General features: G+C 29.3%; 1 protein-coding gene across 1 annotated transcript; it reads left to right on the top strand.

Annotated features, from left to right (window-relative positions):
• Window positions 1–11: 11 nt before the first annotated feature.
• LOC115233361 (probable alcohol acetyltransferase) lies at window positions 12–667 on the top strand (the record flags this gene model as incomplete). Its single annotated transcript, XM_029803765.1, has 3 exons — window positions 12–188; window positions 268–433; window positions 599–667. Coding segments are annotated over exons 1-3 (354 nt in total), but the record flags the coding sequence as incomplete, so codon positions are not given.
• Between the last annotated feature and the right edge of the window lie 6 nt (window positions 668–673).

The following is a 673-nucleotide window of genomic DNA, read 5'->3' as shown; positions in this document are numbered from 1 at the left end:
CTCTCTCTATAATTTTTAGATAAACATATTGGACGGATATATTCAAATATACTAACCATCGTATTAATAATGATAGGCCGAAATTTATCGGTACTTCTTACGTTGCGAAAACTCACTACCGATTTATTTTGTTTGGCTAAAAACTTACATTTTTCCTGTCGCCAATATTTGCATAATAATTCCTTATCGTAGGTATTCAATAAATGTATGTTGATTTAGTTTCTTTTTCATATTTTTGTTTTTAACCTATTTTTTGTTTTCTTTCAGTATGGCTTCGGTAAAACTAATAGCTTATACTTCGTACGAATCAGTAAAGAAAAATGAGGGGAATCAAAATGCAGAGCAACCCATTATAATAATGCACTGTCTCTTTGGCTCGAAAAGCAATTGGAATGCACTACCAAAAACAATTCATCAAAAAACCAAGCGCAAGGTAGTTCACTCCAATAATTTATAAATTAACATTAATAAATCTTAAAATCTCAGATTAAAATCTTTTGATATTTTACTTGAGAATGTAATGTATTTTTTATATTGTTAGTTAAATCTGCAAAAAATATATTTTTGTATTGTATTTAAGAAAATTATTGCACAACAGGTCATAGTGGTAGATGCCAGAAATCATGGTGATTCTCCGCATACATCAAACATGTCATACGAGGATATAGCAGAA

This window comes from Formica exsecta, unplaced genomic scaffold (genome assembly GCF_003651465.1).
Source record: "Formica exsecta isolate Colony F162 unplaced genomic scaffold, ASM365146v1 C16320373, whole genome shotgun sequence".
Lineage (NCBI taxonomy): Eukaryota > Metazoa > Arthropoda > Insecta > Hymenoptera > Formicidae > Formica > Formica exsecta.
This window is presented reverse-complemented; position numbering and strand designations above follow the sequence as displayed.